At 46.7% G+C, this 18,345-nt stretch overlaps 1 protein-coding gene across 1 annotated transcript; it reads left to right on the plus strand.

Moving 5' to 3' along the window:
* The first annotated feature begins 1,481 nt into the window (after window positions 1-1,481).
* On the plus strand, window positions 1,482-18,345 carry LOC136653181 (scavenger receptor cysteine-rich type 1 protein M130-like). Its single transcript, XM_066630090.1, has 5 exons — window positions 1,482-1,554; window positions 2,446-2,763; window positions 3,538-3,849; window positions 14,484-14,626; window positions 18,340-18,345. The coding sequence occupies exons 1-5, from the start codon at window positions 1,482-1,484 to the stop codon at window positions 18,343-18,345; spliced, it is 852 nt and encodes a 283-aa protein (XP_066486187.1).

Here is an 18,345-nt window from a genome sequence, read left to right on the forward strand (position 1 = left end):
CTTCCAGGGCTCCAGGGCTATTTCCCTGCCTGGGCGAGGCAGAGCCTTTTTGCAGTGTTTTGGGCTGCCTGGAAACAGAGCGCAGGGCAAAGGAGGCAAAGGTGTGTGTGACTTTCAGTTCCCCCACCCCATTCAAGTAGAGACAAAAAAAATCCGTGGATAAATAGGCTGCACCTGTACAAAATCATTAAAAAACACATTATATGATGAACCTGCATGTTATTGTAATGTGCAAATATAAATCATAAAATGAAAGTCCCGTAAAACATGCACACAAAGAATGATGAAGAAAAAGAAAACAAAACAAAATCACCATCCAATTGTGTTAGCGTGGTTCTTCACCCACAATTCTATATACAGTTAGCCCAATCCTAGCTTCTCCCCACCCCACTATAGGATGCAGGCACGCCAAAGCAGGCACTGCTGTATGATATAGGGGTGGAACGACCAAGGAAAGGCAATGGAAAATATTGTCCATTACCCCTCTGTAATCCCCTTGATCACCTATGGGTCTCCTCTGATGTGTGACAATGCGCTCCATTGCAACAGTGTCTCCAACCCTGTAATGTATTCTGCGGCTGGAATGCTAGTTCCTGTAGCAGAGCCTTCTTTGGATTGGGATGTTTGTCAAGTTGTTCCAATGCCACACCTTTCACACTGTTCACATACACCTCCAACACTGTATGTAGATGACTGTACGTTTTTTCTGAGTGATCAGATGTAATGAATGAGACATTACTGCATATACGTTTTATATTTAAGCAAGGTCATTGATGGTCCCTGGTTAATATAAAATGCTGAAATAGATGGGCTTGGGTCTGATCCGCCTCATTTTTCTTACTCTCCTTCACCTGTGCAACTTTAATTCTGCCCAGTTGGTATTATCCAGTTGAGAGGTTATCATTAGATTGATTCTCTTTATCCTGCATACTAAGCCACTACCTAACACTTGGTTTACCTCGGTGCAGTTTTTGGCTCGGATGCGTCAGCCGCAGGCCAAGTAGACATCAGGCTGGTGAATGGTCCACATCGCTGCACTGGGAGAGTGGAAGTGTTGCATAATGGGAATTGGGGCACTGTTTGTGATGATAAGTGGGGCATTGAGGAAGCCAGAGTGGTATGCCAACAACTGAGATGTGGAGAAGCAAGATCAGCCCCAGGTGAAGCCCACTTTGGAAAAGGAGATGGCCCCATCTGGTTGGATGAACTCGGATGCAATGGGACAGAATCAGACCTCATTCAATGCGCAACAATAGTTTGGGGGAAAAGTGACTGCAGTCATTCAGAGGATGCCGGCGTTGTGTGCTCAGGTAGGTTCTTGAATGAATGAGTTCATTTACACCTTATTTTTTACGTGGTTAGGATTGCTAGCTATGCTTTATACCAAAGGAAGTATCATGTGTTAGTGTCTGCACAGCAAACTACTGCTGGTCAGCCTAATCCTGAGCTGCCCAGCACGCTGGGCTGCAGCAGTGCTGAAAATGGCTGCAGCCGCATCCTGCGCACTCCAGTCGGCTGGTGGTGGCTCCTCAAGGGAAGGGGACTTTAAAGCGGGTAAAACGAGTAGCCCCAAGAAGCTCCACTAGTCCCGCCTCCCTCCTGCCCCACTCCCTCCCTCCAGAATGCCTCCTCCCCACTCTCCCCCCTGCCTGCCCTCCCCAGAATGTCTCCTTCCTGCCTTCCCCCACGCCTCCACCTACCTTTCCGCTACTTGGCAGTCTGCGCAACCACTGTGCGGCAGAGCTGTGATGCTCGCCCGGCGCACCAGCCTGCAGAGGCTGGAATAAGCCTCTGCGCCAACAGAGGCTCCAAGTCTTGCTTTGGCCGAGCTTGGCTGACACAAGACTCTGGGGTGGGCAGGGAGGAGGCAGCAAGGAGGTGTTCCAGGGTGGAGGGTTGGTGGGGCAGGAGGGAGGCGGGTGGGGAGCCGGATGTGGGGCTGGAATTCAGCAGTTATGCCGGATCCCGACCTCCATTCCCAAGTAGCTTGGAGCAGCTTCAAGCCGCTCCGCTCTCCTTGGACTCATGCCACCTCAGGAGGTGGCACAAGTCTGAGCAGACCCATAGGGGCCAGGGTGCCTTACCCAGAGAAAAGGGGAAAGTTTCCCCTAACCTTTGGCTGAGCCGCTTGTCTTGCCTGTTCCAGCACACGATAGGATTGCGCCCTTAATTATCTAATCTTTCCATCATCCTTTGAGGACCCACCAAAAATCAGGTCGTGACCCACCAGTGGGTACTAACCCATGGTTTCGGATCAACTGGCAAAAAGTATTGATCTCATTCAGCATTTAAAAGCTTCTGAGTGAATGCCCTTACATTATTCCTATGTTTTAAATCTCAGGAGGTTTCCTTTGAAGTGCTGCTACTTTAGCATAGGCTGTACTATGACAGTGATGTCATTCATTCAATAATCTTTCCCTCCCTCCCCCACTCCCCCTCCCTCAGCATCACTGAAGCTGGCAGGTGGTCCAACACCCTGCTCTGGCAGAGTTGAAGTGCTCCATAACCAACAGTGGGGAACAGTGTGTGACAGCGGCTGGGACTTAGCTGATGCCCGTGTTGCATGCAAGGAAGTGGGCTGTGGAGAGGCTTTAGCAGCTCCGCGTGGAGCTAAGTTTGGAGCCGGATCAGGTCCCACCTGGATGAATCAAGTGAACTGCACCGGGGAAGAAGACAGCCTCAGCAAGTGCCCAGCAGCACAATCTTTTGGAGAAAATAGCTGTGACCACAGTAAGGATGCCGGTGTTGAGTGTGCAGGTAATAGTTCTTGAACTGTAGAAATGATAATAGAGCTGTGAGGTCATGGAGTCTGCCCACTGCCCAAAGAATATTTTGTTTTGATTTAAAATTTATATATTGTTTTCTGTCCGTACCAAAAAAGGAAAAATAAACCAGTCAAAATAACCAATTAGAATTCCTTTTTACTCTGAAATTGCCTCCACCCCATTGTGCATATTTTACTAACTAAATCCACCATTCAGTTTACGTACCTTGCTGTTGTCCCCCCCACACAATTGAGACCATGGTGTTCTAGCTGCAGAGGGAAGGAGCATTGTCAATGTTATGTTACTCTCACATAACACCAGAACCAGGGGACATCCACTAAAATTGAGTGTTGGGAGAGTTAGAACAGACAAAAGAAAATATTTCTTTACTCAGCGTGTGGTTGGTCTGTGGAACTCTTTGCCACAAGATGTGGTGATGGCGACTGGCCTGGACACCTTTAAAAGGGGATTGGACAAGTTTCTGGAGGAAAAATCCATTATGGGGTACAAGCCATGATGTGTATGCGCAACCTCCTGATTTTAGAAATGGGCTATGTCAGAATGCCAATGCAAGGGAGGGCACCAGGATGAGGTCTCTTGTTATCTGGTGTGCCCCCTGGGGCATTTGGTGGGCTGCTGTGAGATACAGGAAACTGGACTAGATGGGCCTATGGCCTGATCCAGTGGGGCTGTTCTTATGTTCTTAGGAGGTAGACTGTGAAAATAGCTTCAGAAACATTCACTTTTTTGTTGGTGTTTTCATGCTTCTTAGAACTCCTTGAAATCAGATTATCAGATGGCTTCAATCGGTGCTCTGGGAGAGTTGAAATACTCCATGAGGACCGTTGGGGAACCGTATGTGATGATGGTTGGGACCTTGATGACGCTGAAGTGGTGTGCCGGTATCTTGGCTGTGGAACAGCCAAGGTTGCACGAGGTTCTAAGTTTGGAGGAGGATCTGGTCCCATCTGGCTGGATGAAGTTGATTGCAATGGGACAGAGAGTAGCATCAGCAAATGCAAAGCAAAATCCTGGGGGGACCAAGATTGCAACCACTCAGAAGATGCAGGAGTTATCTGTACAGGTAAGGTGCACTGGTGTAAATTTAGACATGAAAAACATACTGCTAAACCTTATGCATTGAATCATGAATAGCATCTCAGAGGCTGTTCTGCCAAGTTCTGCAAAGTCTGAGCTTTGCCTAGGGATCCTATGCCCACTTTAGAGCTAATTAGTTCCCCCAGCTTAACCACTGATAGATCTAGCTAGCAGAAGAACTACTTGTGCCCGAGCACTAGCAGGAAGGAGACCAGTAGGTGGCTTGCCTATATGTCTGCAGGGTCCCTCCTCCCAGTTCTTAAGGCAGCTGTCCTTCCAGGTACAACAGCAGCAGCTCAGCAGTCTGAGTAGTCTGTTAGTTAGTGAGCAATTATAGTTTGGTGAGTGTGGTGAAAGTTTTCTCTTGGATATTCCTAAAGCTTTCACAGAACCACATTTTCCAAGAGGAGGGAGCGAATCATCAATACAATATTTTGTTCAATCACTTTCAGGAAATGTTGGTCATTGCAGTGTGCCTAGTGTGCAGAGCAAGAGGCAAGTGTGCATAGGCTATTGCCTATGTTGTTGTAGATTTATTTCTTTTGGAATGGTCTCGTCTCTATAGCTACCTTGAATGAGTTGATCTGTATGCTTGCAATGCCCACAGAAATTGCATGATTTTGCCGCAAAGAGGGTGCTTCTCCTCCACCCCCCACATGAGCATGGCTTTCTCAGAGAAACCTTGGCACCCTTCAGAAACAAACCCCAAGAAAACATCTCAATGAATGTTACGTGAGAAGGACATGGAATGATGCTATCAAAATAACCAGGTTAGGCATCAGGACAGTCAACAGAGGATAATGGCCACATGTTGACTAGGCAAAGATGAGTATCCTTATTTCAGCTTCTACAGTACATCCTGCTCCTGCCATTCAAGGGTTATGCCTGTAATTTTTTTGGCAGCAACATGACAGAAGCCCAGGTAGGAAAATAAGGGGTTAATCTTTCCCCCTTCTCTTTATTCCATACTTTGTTATCAGTTCTGATAACTGAGCAAGATGGTCAGGAATCATTCTATGGTTTACTGCAGTGGTTCTCAAACTTTAGCACCAGTACCCACTTTTTAGAATGAGAATCTGTCAGGACCCACCAGAAGTGATGTCATGACCGGAAGTGACATAATCAAGCAGGGACATTTTTAACATCCTAGGCTGCAGTCCTACCCACACTTACCCAGGAGTAAGTCCCATGTACTATCATTGTTCAAAGCATATACATAGTAGCCTGCTAAAAGTACAGGTCTGTAACATTTCCCTAAACCCATGTCACAGACCATGGTAGCATCAAGTTCGACATATTAAAAATAAAATATTGAAATGAAAGGGGACCCACCCGAAATTGGCTTGTGATTCACCTAGTGGGTCCCAACCCACAGTTTGAGAAACACTGGTTTACTGCATGAATAAGCTTTAATGTTTAACTGTTTTTGTCCCTTCAGACATCCGTCTAGTGAATGGTTCAAGTCATTGCTCTGGGAGAATCGAGGTGTTGCACAATAAGGAGTGGGGAACTATCTGTGATGGTGACTGGGACATACATGATGCCCATGTTCTGTGCAGGGAACTGAACTGTGGAGAGGCAATAAGAGCCTCAGGTGGAGCACAATTTGGCCAGGGATCTGGTCCTATCTGGCTAGACAAAGTTAATTGCACAGGACAAGAAGCAACACTGAGTGAATGCCCAAAAGATCCCTGGGGAGTGCACAGCTGTGATCACAGCAGGGATGCCAGTGTGAAGTGCTCAGGTAATGTTTCGACACTATGTTCAAATTGGAGAGCCTTTTGTAGGACCCAGTTTCCAAGGGCACAGAGATCTGAAACACAATTGTCTTTCATTCCAATAACATTTTCTATTACATAAGAACATAACATAAGAACAGCCCCACTGGATCAGGCCATAGGCCCATCCAGTCCAGCTTCCTGTATCTCACATTGGCCCACCAAATGCCCCAGGGAGCACACCAGATAACAAGAGACCTCATCCTGGTGCCCTCCCTTGCATCTGGCCTTCTGACATAGCCCATTTCTAAAATCAGGAGGTTGCGCATACGCATCATGGCTTGTACCCCGTAATGGATTTTTCCTCCAGAAACTTGTCCAATCCCCTTTTAAAGGCGTCCAGGCTAGACGCCAGCACCACATCCTGTGGCAAGGAGTTCCACAGACCGACCACACGCTGAGTAAAGAAATATTTTCTTTTGTCTGTTCTAACTCTCCCAACACTCAATTTTAGTGGATGTCCCCTGGTTCTGGTGTTATGTGAGAGTGTAAAGAGCATCTCCCTATCCACTCTGTCCATCCCCTGCATAATTTTGTATGTCTCAGTCATGTCCCCCCTCAGGCATTTCTTTTCTAGGCTGAAGAGGCCCAAACGCCGTAGCCTTTCCTCATAAGGAAGGTGCCCCAGCCCCGTAATCATCTTAGTCGCTCTCTTTTGCACCTTTTCCATTTCCACTATGTCTTTTTTGAGATGCGGCGACCAGAACTGGACACAATACTCCAGGTGTGGCCTTACCATCGATTTGTACAACAGCATTATATATTATTTCTCTTACCATGTGAACTTCTGTTGAATAACAGAAGTAAAAAAAGACAAACTCCTTGATGAGTGGGAGCAGAACACCTTCTCCTATGCTATTACAGTAGTTGTTGCAGCAGGCCTGCACTTTCACTCCTTTCATTTTTGCAAATTGGGTTTCAGAGAAGTCAGGGGCGTCACTAGGGTTCGTGTCAACCAGTGCGGGATGCTAGCGCGTCACCCCCCCATGCAGTGGGCGGGGTAACACTCCAGGTGGTGGGCGTGCTGATGTACCATCACTCCGCCCCCACTGGTTTTTTGGCAGTACCTTTTGATAGAACAAAGATAGAACACATTCTGCAAGAAATTACACATTGATTGATATATAACATGATGGTATTATTCTTCCAAATTGTAATTTTAGTGATTTTGGTCATTAGTGGTGCAACACACACTCCCAGGTGTCAACTTACTAACACCTTATTGCAGCAGTTATCAAACTTTTAGCACTGGGACCCACTTTTTAGAATGACAATCTGTCAAAGTCCCACAAGAAGTGGGAAGTGGTGGGACCACATGGTGGAAGTGACATCATCAGGCAAATTAAATAAGTATAAATAATTAAAGTATAACAAATAATTAAATAAGCAGAAGCCAGCCCTGGTTCATCAAGTGAATTTCCTCTGTAGCCTGCCTGCAATAATACCCCTCCCTCCAAAAGCAGTAAGGTTTTCAGCCCTACGCAGTGACCAGTTTACTTTACAAACTTCTGTTTAAACCAGATCGCTGTCAGGATCCACCTGGCTTTGCAAGTCTCAAAAAAGTTCACTTTATCAGCTGAAGCCTCTGTTTTGATCCTTTTTACTATGGGGGAGGCTGCCTTCTGGAGCATTTGTTGAGCTCCAGTTCCATCAGATCAGGACCATTCTGGTGGCTTCACATTCCCCTCTGCCTGGCCTGACCACCAGCCAAGGCATGTTTGCTTACTCGTGAGTAAATGCAACCATGAGGCATAGTTTCACTTTCCATAGGGCTCAATACATTCATCTGTTTGGAGGGAGGGACTTACTTCTCAGGTGTTTCTGGGGGCTGCATTCATTGGATCAGGACCATTCTGGTGTTGTTGGATTCCTCTCAGCCTGCCCTTTCTGATGGACTAAGGCAAGTTTGCCTACTTGCGAGTAAACACATAATACGGTTTACTTTCACTTTCCATACAGATCCATACATTTTTTGTTCTCCAGTTTTTTGGCCATAACGTTTTATAGAAAGGAGATATTTCACTCTGGTTTCTTGTATTGCATTCTGCTCGAAATTCCACATCCAATGGTATAATATATGATGGGGTTACGCCTAACCACTGCGATTTTAGCGCGTCACCCCCAGTGCATGTCACCCCCCCCGTGCGTGTCACCCGGTGTGGCCTGCACACCCTGCACCTCCCTAGCAATGCCACTGAGAAAAGTATAAAATGAAAAACCAGTTCAGTGTGCTGGCTTCTTAGAGCTGAGCTGTGGCTTCAATGTATATTCCTTCCTTCCTTCCTTCCTTCCTTCCTTCCTTCCTTCCTTCCTTCCTTCCTTTAATTTCCATTTATTGTGGTATGTTTACAAAATGTTTGTCTAAAATTGGTGTAGATCTTTTCAGAAGTGACTGAGAAAACATACCCCAAATGAACTGAAATTATGTGTAGAGCAATCTTAACTTGCGCTGGAGTAGGCAGGCCAGCGGGCAGGCAGTAGGGCAGGGAGCGGAAGGCGGGACTGGAACCTGGCAGTTATGCCGGATCCTAGCCCCCGTTCCCGAGTGGAGCGGAGTGGCTTGGACTCACCTTGAACTTATGCCACCTCCTACGGTGGCTTACCTGGGGGTAAGGGGAAGAGTTTTCCCTAACCTCCGGCTGAGCCATTTTGGGTCCCTATCTTGCCCTGGATATAGCGCAGTCCACCTGGCCTGCTTGTTCCAGCGCGAGACAGGATTGCGCTATAAGATATGCACTATATAGGCTTTTGATCCATCAGATCATTCTTACTCTCCTTGACTTTAACAATGCGTTTTTTGATTGAATTTTGATTATGCAATTGAGGTATTATCCATTAATTACTTATTTCCCATTCTAACTCTCTATGCAATCTGGTTTTCTTACGTTCAGGCCAAGATGAAATCAGGCTTGTGAATGGCTCGAGTCACTGCAATGGAAGAGTTGAAGTGTTCCACAATGGGCAGTGGGGCACCATTTGTGATGATGATTGGGATTACAAGGATGCTGTAGTTGTATGCCAGCAGGTGGGCTGTGGAACTGCACGATCAGCCCTGACTTCAGCAGTATTTGGAAGTGGAACTGGCCCCATCTGGCTGGATGATGTTAGATGCAAAGGGACAGAATCAGCCCTCTATAAGTGCTCATCAGGTGTCTGGGGAGAAAGTAACTGCCATCATGGAGAAGATGCTGGTGTTGTGTGCTCAGGTAAGTTCACAAATACCTGAAATTAACTCACACTTTAATTTTTCACATGATTGGAGTTGCCAATAGTCCAGAAGGTAATCTGGCTTGGCTATTGCTAGAATCAGGAGGTTCAGGGCACAATCCTATTAATTTTCCAGCGCCGATGCAGCCACAACACAGCTGTGAACAAATGTTCCCTTACCTTGAGGAGGCCTCTGTGACTGCCCCCCCCCCCCCACACACACACTGCAAGAAGCAGAGCACACCCTGTTTTGGCACAGGTGCGTCAGTGCTGGAACGTTGGATAGGATTGGGATCTTAAGTTTCACAAGGCAGTGGGTCCTGCTAAATTCTTCACATCAAGCCGCTGCTAAAACAGGGTACAGAGGGGAAAAAAAACAACTTGTGAATTCTAATCTTCACGTCATCACAAGTTCAATTTCCCAAAAGCATTTCTTGAGATGGACATTTTCTGATGCATGTGCTTCCCTGTGTGGTGACAACTGGTTCTTTACCACATCAGAACAAGTGATGATTAGAGAACAAGATTCTTGGAGCTGTCAACTAAATCCAGATGGGGGCAATTTGTCTTTTAATGCCATCGCTTGGACCCGATTCTAATCAGTGCACTTGCACCCTCAATGCCTCTGCAGAGCTCTTCCTCTGGCATTGTCCAATTTGCGCTCCCCCCAAGCATTGCTTCTCTCTGTCTTTTAGCACAACCCTATGCACGTTTACTCAGAGATAAGTGCCATAGTGTTCAACTGGGCTCACTGCCAGGAAAGCGTGCATAGGATTGCAGCTTATGGCACAATCTTATACTTGCCCTGCGCCGGCATAGTGTGTGCTTTCACAAATGTGCTCTAAAGCATGTTGCAACAGCTCACCATGAGGAAGTGCTAGAAGGAAAGCCAGAGCCTTCCTGCTGGCGTCACTATAAGGATCCCTTCTGTAGGCTGCCAGTTTATAGGCTGATATTGAGCTTAGACCTTAGATCCACTGGTTCAGTTGCTGAGAGTCTCTCTTCTTTCCAGTGTTGTCAGACAATCAGCTTGACAATCAACCATTCACGCAATATCTGAAGTTCATATCCTGCAAGATGTTTTGAGAGGGTGTTGTAATCAAAGTTGTAAATTCATGATGGATATTTCAGCTGTATGGCAGCAACTGTTACCCTGCATGTGCCTAATCTCGTCTGATCTCGGAAGCTAAGCACGGTCAGGCCTGGTTAGTACTTGGATGGGAGACTGCCTGGGAATTCTGGGTGCTGTAGGCTTATACCATAGTCTTTCGAGACTGAAGGTTGCCAACCATTTCAGCTGACTTCTATCAATGACTATGCCAAACATTTGAGAGAAAGATGCCATGTCATCTTTCTTGTAGGAAGCAGAAGGCCTCACTAAGCATGTGGAAATCTTTGGATGCCCATCCTAAAACATATTGTGTATATTCGTGTACCCAGAAATGTTGGCTTGAAAGTCTGGAGCTTTGGCATCGGCTGCATTGGTGATGGCGGTGTCTTCATCCTCTCTTTCTCTCCCTCTGAACAGAGCTGAGGCTGTCAGGTGGTCCAGCACCCTGCTCTGGCAGAGTTGAAGTGCTCCATAACCAACAGTGGGGAACAGTGTGTGACAGCGGCTGGGACTTAGCTGATGCCCGTGTTGCATGCAAGGAAGTGGGCTGTGGAGAGGCTTTAGCAGCTCCGCGTGGAGCTAAGTTTGGAGCCGGATCAGGTCCCACCTGGATGGATCATGTGAACTGCACCGGGGAAGAAGACAGCCTCAGCAAGTGCCCAGCAGCACAATCTTTGAGAGAAAATAGCTGTGAACACAGTGCAGATGCCAGTGTTGAGTGTGCAGGTAATAGTTATTGAACTGTAGAAATGAAAACAGCGGTGAGATCATGTACTCTGCCCACCGCCCTGTTTTATGTTTTTGATTTAAAATGTGTATATTGCCTTTCTGCCTGGGACAGATTTCTCTCTCTGTATAGCAGGTCCTATGTATAAATCTATATAAAATTAAAACACCTGATCTATAAATTTAAAAAAAAATTAAAAAATTAAAAATCTAATGATCTATGCAAAAGAACATCAACCATTTGACATAATTAAAACAGTTACATCCACTGCATGTGCTTCTTTAACTCTGGGACAGTAAAGCCTACTCTGGGACTAGCAGCCCAACCCTATTGGTGCCATAACTTGCCAGAATGAGTGTTTTAGTGGTTTGTATGTCAGCGGCCTCCATATGCCCACTAGCCCTGGTATGTATGTGTCGGGAGTGGGGGAAAGGTGGCAGTAGGTGGAACAGAGTGGGTAGAATGGGGCCACGATGAGAGCAAGGAAGAGGATGGATTGGACCGGGAAGGGGGCACATTGGACAGCTGCTGTGTCTGCAAAATCCAAACCCGCTTCCCAGACTCGATTCACCTTCATCGGTCCATATAGACTTGCGCCAGTGATATCTCTGGCACAGATCCTCATGACCACCAGACCAAAGGGGCTTTTCCATGGCAAGGGAACAAATGTTGCCTTATTCCAAGGAGGCTGAAACCCCTTTCACAGAACACGGCATGCACCACATTGGTAGTGCTGCATAACCACGTCAGGAGGCAATTAGAACTTGGGCTATAAGTAGGGGTCAGCAATTGGCAAATAGCTTCTCTTCGGTCCCTCACTTTATGCTGCAAAGAAACATTCCCCTTGCCCAGTATTCTGAGATAAGAATAATTCTATGTAGATCTGCTACTCCCTCTAATGGGAGGATGAGGCAGATGTTGTGCCATTCAATTTCTGTATGTTTGTATTGACCCCCTCACAACTGAGACTACAAAGTTCTTGTTGCAGTTGGCAGGGGTATTGCGGAGAAGGTGGTAGTCTGTAAAATAGCTCCAGATACAGGTTGAGTCTTGTTATTCATGAGGGTTCCATTCCCAGAACTCATGTGGATAACAAAAATCACATTAATGCAAATCCATTTAAAAAACAATGTTGCTTTGCTAGGTGATTTAAAAACAGCCTTGCTGACGTTTGTGATGTAAGACACAGTCAATAGGCAGGCAAACCATCAATCAGTCTCTCTCCAGGCACTTAGAATTGCTTCACTCCGAGCCAGCGACCCCTCACTTCACCAGTGCAAAGTGATTATCATTCTTTCATGTACTCAGGAGGGAGGGAGGAGTCGCTTGCCTTGGAGTGAAGCTGTTCTAAGTGCCTGGAGAGAGAATGATTGACGGATTGTCAGCTGGTTGCCCTCTCTTGCATTAATGAGGCTATTGTTAAACAACTTTTTTCCTTTCATTAAAAGGGCCCTTCTCATCAAATTGAGATAAAACCGTGGGTGAAAAATCAGTGGATAATTAGGTTATACCTGCATGATGACTTTTTATTTGTGTTTTCCTTGCTTCTTAGAAATGCCTGAGATCAGATTATCGGATGGCCCCAATCACTGCGCTGGGAGAGTTGAGGTATTCCATAATGGCCAATGGGGAACTGTATGTGATGATGGTTGGGACCTTGATGATGCCGAAGTCGTGTGCCGGTATCTTGGCTGTGGAACAGCAGCCTGGGTTGTGCAACGTTCTCGCTTTGGAGCAGGATCTGGTCTTATCTGGCTGGATGATGTTCAGTGCAATGGGACAGAGCATAGTATCAGGAAATGCAATGCAAAAGGCTGGGGGAGCCATGACTGCACTCACTCAGAAGATGTAGGGGTTGTCTGTACAGGTAAGATGCACTGTTGCGTATTCAAAACGGACTTTGCACTGCCAAATGTTTTATGCCATGGAGTCATGAACTGAATAGTGTCTCAAAGGCCATGTTCGTGAATCTGGATTGTTCATTCTCCATCTTGCATCGATCGCCTGGACAAATGCAGTCAATTACTCATGAAATGTAGGCCCAAATTCTAACCAGCTTTCCAGCACTGGCATAGCAGTGCCAATGGGGCATGTGCTACGTCTTGCAGTTGGGTGGCTGACAACATCAGTTGACTAAAAATAAGCATCTATCTAATAGCATGCTAATGGAGAAATGGTGAAAAATCAAATAAATGTGTTCAGCCCTACAACATTTTGTCTGTCAGGGAGCCAATCCTAATGAATAATAGGATGCATTTTTCAAAAGGAACTGACCATGAATAATATAACAAGCTCATAGAAGAAAAGGACTGTCTTCCAGAACATGTTAATTATTATATAGTCCAAAAGGACTATCTTCCAGAACATGTTTATTATGCTGATGAGACAAGGCTCTTTTTTTGGGGGGGGGGGGGGTGTGGAATGCCCAACTGCATTGGAAGGAAGACAAGTCCCTGGCTTCAAAGCAACTAAAAACTGTGTAACTGTGTTGTTCTGTGTCTATGCAATGGGGCATTTAATAAAGCCAGGCTTGCTGTACAGGGCTGCAAATCCCTGTGCTCTGAAAGGCAAGAAGAAAATTCTCCTACCTGTGTTCTGGCAGTCAGCTAAAAAGGCTTGGTGACGGATGTCCTTCAGCATTGCTGATAGCATCACATATATTAAATGGGCAATGGAGGCAGTCAAGTCTGAAACAGCCCATGCTTGTTGGCTAAACCTTATGGAGAGAATGTGTGAATGTTTCTCAGGGTTTTCCTACCATTGAAAAAGAAGTGAAATGCATTGTTCAGTAGGCCAGGCAAGTGGGTGGCATTCCACTTGTCTGGCCTATTGTACTCCAGTCGTTTTGCTGGGTGAGTCCAAGAAGAGAAAAGGAACAGGGCAGCCTGAACAAGAGGGGTTAGGATCGTGGCTCAGTTAGGATATGGCCCTTATTGCTTACACACTGACCTCAGAACGTAACCCTCGCGTAAGATGCTCGTCGACTGTATTTTCAATTTGAGCTTTTTCAGAAGGATCAGCTCATTCTCACTTGGAACATGCACACACTTCAAGGTGAGGACACATGAGCATCCCTCATTCTTTCAGATGCCCTTAATACAGAGGATTTCTTAGTTGACCTTCCTTTCCCATTTTGGGTCAATGATAGTCCAAAACCGTTCTTCACACAATAGTTTGTCACATATCTGTGTATATGAATTCATTTCCCTATAAAGGTGGGAGCTCCATATTGGTGGAACCTGTATCCATGGATCTGGCTCAACACGGGTCCTCTGGCCCCACGTTGAGCCAAATTCGGGCCCCACCTGCACCTCCAAAGTCGACTGGAGCTTTGCTCTGGTTGCCTCCTGAGGGCTTTCTGAAGCTTGCAGAGGCCGTGCCTGTCTACCCCTGGCCTCTGTAGTCTTCAAATTCGCTTAGAGAGGTGAAAAAAATGCCACTTCTGGTTTTGCAAGGGAAACTGGTAGTGACATTTTTATGCCTTTTAAGGCATTATGAGACCCAGGGAAGCCCCCAGAGAGCTTCCTCTGGGAATGAGAAAATGAGCGCAGCTCCGGTCCCCTTCAGAGGGCATGAGGGGCTTGGGAAAAATTTTAAAAAAAAAAATCACAGATTTACTTATCCGCAATTTTCAGTATCTGCGGGGGGTCCAAGAACAGATCACCCTTGGATACCGAGGCCACATCTGTGTATGTCCATAGGATTCTCTACAGCTACCAGCAGTAGGATGATCAGGAAATTTTCTGTAGGTTCACTGCATAGGTGAGTTTTCATGTTTAATCCTTTTTGACCCACAGAGTCCCGGCTAGTGAATGGCTCAAGTCGCTGCTCTGGGAGAGTTGAGGTGTTTCGCAAAGAAGAATGGGGGACTGTCTGTGATGCTGACTGGGACATACATGACGCCCATGTTCTGTGCAGGGAACTGGACTGCGGAAATGCAGTAAGAGCACTGGGTGGAGCACAGTTTGGCCAGGGATCTGGTCCTATCTGGTTAGACAAAGTTAATTGCACAGGACAAGAAGCAATACTGAGCGAATGCCCAAAAGGTCCTTTGGGAGTCCACAGATGTGATCATAGTATGGATGCAAGTGTGGAGTGCTCAGGTAATGTTTTGACATGGGGGAATAAAAAAGGCACTGTAGCAAGCATGGTGGAGTGTGGGGGGGGGCTTCTGTTTACTGTTTACAGGCATCCTCCTGTATCCACGGTTTCTATATATATGGGGGGTGGACGGGGGGACGACGGACGGACAGAATCCCAGAGGAAACAGGAGCCTATGTGTATATTCTCCTTTTATATATTTATTTAAGTAGGGTTGGATCATGATATTACTTATTTTACATTCAAATACACTCTATGAAATTTGATTTTCTTACACTCAGGCCCAGCTGAAATCAGGCTTGCAAATGGCTCAAGTCACTGCAATGGGAGAGTTGAAGTGTTCCATAATGGCCAGTGGGGCACCATTTGTGACGATGGCTGGGATATCACAGATGCCATAGTAGTATGCCAGCAGGTAGGCTGTGGATTTGCTAGATCGGCCCCCAAATCAGCAGCATTTGGAAGAGGAACTGGCCCCGTCTGGTTGGATGGTGTTGGATGCAAAGGGACAGAATCATCCCTCAGTAACTGCTCAGCAAAAGACTGGGGAGAAAGTAACTGTCATCATGAAAAGGATGCTGGTGTTATATGCTCAGGTAGGTTCATGAATGCCTGAAATCAACTCACACACTGTGTTTTTTGACACGATTGGAGTTGCCAACAGTCCAGAAAGTAACGTAGCTTGGCTACTTGGGTGCTTTCAAATGCAGATCTTCATAGCTGAATCAGGAGGTTAAGCCCCTCATGCCATTGAGACCTGCCAGTGTCTCCACAGCAAGTTACTGATAAAGGCAAGATCAGTGGTGGACTTCCCCAGGCCTGCACCTGGGGAAAAGGTTTGCAATGCCACCCCCCATGCGTGAATCCGCCCCTCCCATTCACTGCAACTATATGGAACCCCGCACGACTCCAGGATGCAGTCTGGAAGCACAGTTTCCAACTACATCAGGAGCCTCGGAGAGGTTTCCACGTGGTCCTAGAGGCGCACAGAGCTCTGTGCCTGGGTTATTTACCCCATTCAATGAATGGCAGGTCTACTACTGGACAAGATGCTGAAGATAAAAGCTTGTGAGTTCTAAACCTCAAGGCATCAAGTTTAATTTCCCAAATGGGTGATTACAGTGTGTGATATCCATTCCCCTGGTGGGTGTAGGGGGTGGAGCTTGGAAAGCAGCTTCAGTGGATGACTTACTCCTGAGTGGACAAATATGCAGTGTTTGCAGGATGGGTTTTGCAAGGTGGTTTAATCAAGTCAGGTTCTTTGCATTCATTAAGCACCTTGTTGCTTCACAAGGACCCTTGGAACGGTATTGGCAGTCTTTACGAAGTCTCTGATACAGTCCTTCACAGTGAGCTGCGTCACAGCCAGTAGATGGACTGCTTGAAGGATGGAGGCACTGTTGGTCCTGGCCAAGAAGAATTTGGAGCAGTGGTCAGGAGAGGTATTTCCTGGGCAGTGCTGGAGCCATGTTGCCCCGGTGCCTGCTGGAAACACGATGCTGTGTTGCCCTTGTGAGGTGGCTGGGATGCCTGTGCAGGGTGCTGGAGGAATTTACCTCCAAGTACTTTCACTGCCCACTGGGGAGGGCTGGCCCCTGGCCTTACCCCAAAGGGGTCCTCCCTTTGGGGGCAACCACCTCTAAAATGGTCCCATTCTGCTCCCTGTGGGCCAAGGATGGGCCAGTGGAAGGGTCTCGGGTTGCTGCTGCTTCCCCACACAGCCTCCTCCCAGCCGGAGCCCCAGGAGTTGTGACCTCCTTATCTAGCCATAGGGCTCCTTATGAGCCCCTCGGCCAGTCAGGCTAGCCCTGCCCCTTCCAGCTGTGAGTTTGGCCAGCCCAGTTCTCCTTGGTGCTGGCTATGCTGTGGGGTGGAGTGGCTGGTTGATTGCTGTCTTGGTCAGCGCCCCATCTTGTAGTAGGGCTACTCCTGGCGCCAGAGCTTGGCAATGTGGCTTCAGGGCAGCTGGTACCATTAATCCCTATAGCCTGCTGCTGCGCCAGACTCTCCCTGAGAGGTGGGTGACTGCCGCCCTGCCTGCCAATCTCCCCGGCTTGTGAGGAGGCCCTTAGAGTGGCGGCCAACTCTCCCCCATGCTCAGCCCTTGCTCTCCCTCCTTGGTAGGGAGCGATGCCATGGGCCCCATCCCAGGGTGACACAGTGTCAGACTAGAAATAGGCATAACCCAGTTCGAATCCCCTCTCAGTTGTGCAGCTCAATAGGTGACCTTGGGCTAGGTACCATCTGTCAGCCTCACCTGTCTGAAATGGATGGGGGGCAGAGGTTAATGAAACACTTTTAGGCTATTGAAGAATGTTTTTCCTTCCAATGTTGCAGCACATCTGCTCGACAGTCACCCATGAAGGCACTATCCAAAATTCATAGCCAAAAGAAGGTCTAGAGCAGAGATGGCTAACTTGTTTCATACGGAAGGACTAAGTTAGCATTCATGGTGGCTGCTGAGGGCCGGAAGTGATGTCATTAAGCAGGAAGTGACATCACTAAGCAGATGATGGTCAGAAATAAGCACTTTGTTCTTTGTTTTGGAAGTGACATCACACCAGGGCTTTTAAAAAGGGAAAATTGGGGAAAAGTCACCTCTTCCCCCCAGCAGTTTGCCACCCACTTGCTCTGCCATCTCCCCCCAGTAAGTGGCATAGCTAAGGCATCTATCTGCTACCTGGGCTCAAAGAAGATTTTGTAAACCCCTCCCCCATGACAAAATCACATTTAATTAAGTAAATAAATAAAATTGTGCCCCTTATTGGTTATAAACACTGTGCTGGGGTGAAGAGGGACAGGTATTCTCCCCCTACTAAATATAAGAGGAGCACCATTGAAAAAGTGCCTCTTTACCAGCAGAATTGTATTGTGATATGCAGAAATGATAGCTGACATATATTAACATCTTATTGCTTTTGTGCTGTATCATAATAACATCTCATTGGCTATCAGAACACTCAGTCTCATAGGTCAGTCTGGAGTTAAGCAAATCCACTTTTTGTTCCACAAGGCAGTTGTGTTTTCATTTTCTGGTTAATTGGCCATAACTTTTGATAGAATACAGATATTCCAATGTGGTTTGTTTCATTGCATTCTGCATTAAATTACCTTTCCAATGATATAAAACATGATGGTGTTATTCTACCATACCAAGGTTTTCACTAATTTTGGCCATCTCAGATTATTGCCCTCTTAAAACTTGTTGCCTGGTGCAATTGCTGCCTCCTGTGCCCCTTTAGCTATGCCACTGCTATAAAAGACTGTGCTGAGCATCATTTTTGAGGAACAGTACGCGTCTCATTTCATGAGATCATCTAGAAAGCAGAAAACTGCCAACATCATCATTCCTTCCTTGTGACTTTGCTGGGAAAGCTGGCTTGTCACTACCAGAGGCAGAAGGATGGACATCATTGGCCTTACTAAGCGTGTGGAAATTTGTGGTTGCCTGTGCTAAAACATTTTGAGTGTGTTTGAACTTTTGGTATGAAAGCCTAGAGCTTTGCCATCAGCTGTGATGGTGATCTCTCTCTTTCTCTCTCTCTCTTTCAGAGGTGA

The sequence above is a fragment of the Tiliqua scincoides genome, chromosome 5 (assembly GCF_035046505.1).
Source record: "Tiliqua scincoides isolate rTilSci1 chromosome 5, rTilSci1.hap2, whole genome shotgun sequence".
NCBI classification, from domain to species: Eukaryota; Metazoa; Chordata; class Lepidosauria; order Squamata; family Scincidae; genus Tiliqua; species Tiliqua scincoides.

Coding starts and splice junctions, on each gene's coding strand:
- LOC136653181 (XM_066630090.1), top strand. CDS start 1,482: ATGGCTGCAGCCGCATCCTGCGCACTCCAGTCGGCTGGTGGTGGCTCC. Junction 1,555..2,445: donor GGAAGGGGACTTTAAAGCGG/GTAAAACGAGTA, acceptor CCCCTCCCTCAG/CATCACTGAAGCTGGCAGGT. Junction 2,764..3,537: donor TGTTGAGTGTGCAGGTAATA/GTTCTTGAACTG, acceptor CATGCTTCTTAG/AACTCCTTGAAATCAGATTA.